We start from the raw sequence: 3,729 nt of genomic DNA, 5'->3' as shown, positions 1-3,729 counted from the left end.
ATGAGTCGCAAGGAGGAATCACAGTATGGAACCTGGTGCGTGTACGAACAAGGGATAGGGCAGAGAGAAGGTAGTGGTGATGTGGCGGCACCGGGGGAAGCACGGTGGTGTGGCGGTGGTACTGGGCTACACGGCGGTGGGGTTCCGGTCGTGGTGGGGACTAGCCGCGGAGGGGGCAGCGGTGGTGGAGGGAAGAAGAAAAGAGAGAGAGAAGAAAGAGAGGGAAGGAAGAAGGGGGTGGCGTCGTGGTTAGGGCTGGGTGGGCGAGGGTGGTGCGGCGGTGGTCGCGATGGTCTGGGCGGTTTGGTCGGAGCTAGGTGGTTGGGTGAGAGAGAGTGTGGCAGAGGAGTGGAGGGTTTTCGGGTTTGGGGACGCGACGGGTAGGGTTCGCATGACTTGGGGTTAGTGATCGCAAATCCACGCGAACGCGTGGGGACGCAATTGCGTGAGTAGGGTGAAATAGGGTTGACACGGATGCGTGGTCAACGCAATCGCGTGGGTTGGTGATAAACCCATATTTCATGGTTTATCTTGTGCTCAATTCAGTAGTTTTTATCTACTCTTTACCCACTTATTCATACTATTTGCATGTTTTACATTTTCCCTCCTAATTATGTGCTTTGATTGAAAACATGCATCTTTGACCTTAATTTTATTAATATTAATTCTCCTTTTATACCATTAGATGCCTTGATATGTGTGTTAAGTGTTTTCAGAGATTACAAGGCAGGAATGGCTCAGAGGATGGAAGGAAGCATGCAAAAGGGGAAGGAATACAAGAAGTTAGAGAAATTGCTAAGCTGTCCAGCCTGACCTCTTCGCACTCAAACGGCTATAACTTTAGCTACAGAGGTCCAAACGATGCGACTCCAATTACGTTGGAAAGCTAACATCCGGGGCTTCGATTTGATATATAATTTGCCATAGCTGCCCCGACGCCAGGTGACGCAAACGCGTGGGTCACGCGGACGCGTGACCTGGTAGGAACGCAACCCGCGCAGCCGCGTGAGCCATGCGGCCGCGTCACTTTTCCGCGACCTGTACGGACCAGAAAGCGCTGGAAGTGACTTCTGGGCTGCTTTTGACCCAGTTTTCAACCCAGAACACACAGATTAGAGGCTATAAAGTGGGGGAATGCATGTATTCATAATTATTCACTCATAATTCACTTCTCATGATTTAGATTAGTTTTGAGAGGGGTTCTCTCCTCTCTCTTTTAGGATTTAGGATTTCTCTTAATTTTAGGAGTGACTCTCAATCACAGGTTCAATGTTCTTTTACTTTATGTTTATTTCTTATTTTCAGACATTTGAATGCTTGCTTGTATTAGTTATGTTGCCTATTTGGCCTATGTCACTTTCTTGATGATTTTCTTATTTAATGATATTTGAGGTATTTTAGTTTATGATTGTTCCTTTTTATTATTCCTAATCTGAGGATATTGTTACTCTAGTAGATTTAGTTTTTCCCCTTTTTGCCTTGGTTAAATAATTGGTAACTCTTGAGTTATCAAACTCATTGTTAGTTGAGGATTGGAATTAATTCATCCACTTAACTTACCTTCATAGTTAGAGGTTAACAAAGTGGGAGAAAAATCCAATTCTCATCACAATTGATAAGGATAACTAGGAAAAGACCTCCAGTTCTTATACCTTGCCAAGGGTTTATTTTACAGCTATTATTATTTTATTTGTCATATAATATATTCCCACCTTACTTCCAAAACCCCAAATTTTACCTTTTTCATAGCCAATAATAAGAACATACCTCCCTGCAATTCCTTGAGAAGACGACCCGAGGTTTAAATACTCGGTTATCAATTTTAAAGGGGTTTGTTACTTGTGACAACCAAAACGTTTGTACGAAGGGATTTTTGTCGGTTTAGAGACTATATCTACAACGCGACTGTTTTTATGACATTCTTTACTGGCAAAAATCCTAACGTCAAAATGGCGCCGTTGCCGGGGAATTGCAAACGTGTGCCTTATTATTGGTTATTGTAAATATTTTTTTCAGATTTTTATTGTCAATATTTTTTTTATCTTATCTTATCTTTTTCAAAAATCATATCTTTTTCAAAATTATTTTCCTATCTTTTTCAAAAAATTATATCCTTTTCAAAATATTTTCTTTTTATTAATTTTTGTTTTATTTTCCCCTAATACTATGAATTCTCATCCCTCTCGCTTTGAGTTTGGTTCTAACTTTGTTGAAGGAAATAGAAACCACAGCAGGAATATGCATCAAGGTCAGACCAATCAAGGATGGATGGAGCCAAGAGGATCTAATCAACCCTTTAGGCAACAACACTATCCTAGATATCATGGACAAAGACCAGGCTACAATGCATCCCAAGCTGATAGATATGGTGGACCACCTTGTAGCTACCAACAAGACCCACCCTATGCTCAGAGATCATCCTTTCAACACAACCTCAACCCACCACACTCACAAGCCCCTTTCCACCATTCACCCCCATATGACCCTAACCCTCAACCACCATACCAACCACCTTATGAGCCATATGAACCATATATAGAACCACCCCAATTCCAACCCAATTACTCACAAGAACCACCACTTCAATATTCACCATCTCCATATCCATCAATCCAAGAGCATTATGATCCTACTTATGAAAACCGAGTGCATCAAGATGCAAAGGATCGTCTCAAGGAAACAATGGATTGATTTCAGGCAACCACTCAACAACTGGGGCAAGTATTAATTCAATGGGCTTCTAGACGCTTAAATACACAAGGATCAGCCACAGCCCCATGTGGACAGTCTAGTGAAGAGCATAGCATAAAGGAGATACCAGAAACTCCAGTGGACGAGACAGAGCATGAATTCATACTAGAACAAGTAGAAGAAGCTATCATTGTTCAAGAAGAAGAGTTGGTTGAAGACTTAGGAGACGCAGAACCTCCATGGGAAAGACAAGACACAAAGCCTCCTTCCAAGATGGTTGAAATTGATGCTGAAGAGGGTGTATAACCTCCAAAGCATATCATAGTTGAAGACTTGGAAGAGGTTGATCAAGAGATGGAGATTCAAGAAGAAGAAGCATGATACGTAAAAATTTAATTTCACGTATGACCGGCAAGTATACCGGGTCGTATCAAGTAATAAAACTCACAAAGAGTGAGGTCGATCCCACGGAGATTGGTAGATTAAGCAACTTTAGTTAAATGGTAGATTTAGTCAAGCAAACATAGTTTTGATTTCATGAGCATTTTGATTTTTGAACATAATTGCAAGAATGTAAATGACACAAAATGTAAAGAACTAGAAAAGAAAAATTAAATGAAAGTAAATAACGGAAACTTAAATTGCAAGAAACTTAAATGACATCAAAGATAAATTGCAAGGAATTAAAGGTTGCAGAAATTTAAAGAACATAAGAGTAAATAGCATGAATTAAAGGAACAAAATGTAGATGACAAGAAGAATAAAATGACCGAATGTAAAAGGGAATTGGGTTGTGGGAAATTAAACAACTAGAGCAAAAGAAATGAGAATTAATGATGGAGAGGATCATTAGGGATCAGAGATGTTAGTTTTCATGAATTGATGTTAGTCAAATCCTTCTCAATCATGGGTATAGATCTATGGCAAGTGGGTGATTGAACCCCAATCTCTTGGTGATTCAATCTCTCTCAACATAACCAATTGCCACTCTCGTGATCTAATTGTTCATGAGAAGAGATGAAGCTCATATATTATCCA

At 40.5% G+C, this 3,729-nt stretch overlaps 1 protein-coding gene across 1 annotated transcript; it reads left to right on the top strand.

The window, feature by feature from the left end:
- On the top strand, nt 1-384 carry LOC130974955 (glycine-rich protein DOT1-like). Its single transcript, XM_057899790.1, has one exon. The coding sequence runs from the start codon at nt 1-3 to the stop codon at nt 382-384; it is 384 nt and encodes a 127-aa protein (XP_057755773.1).
- The last annotated feature ends 3,345 nt before the right edge of the window (nt 385-3,729 follow it).

This window comes from Arachis stenosperma, chromosome 4, assembly GCF_014773155.1.
Source record: "Arachis stenosperma cultivar V10309 chromosome 4, arast.V10309.gnm1.PFL2, whole genome shotgun sequence".
NCBI classification, from domain to species: Eukaryota; Viridiplantae; Streptophyta; class Magnoliopsida; order Fabales; family Fabaceae; genus Arachis; species Arachis stenosperma.
Note: the sequence above shows the minus strand (reverse complement) of the source record. Positions and strands in the feature narration are given on the sequence as shown.

Bases quoted from the DNA above. Each gene is read 5' to 3' on its own strand.
- LOC130974955 (XM_057899790.1), top strand. From the start codon at position 1: ATGAGTCGCAAGGAGGAATCACAGTATGGAACCTGGTGCGTGTACGAA.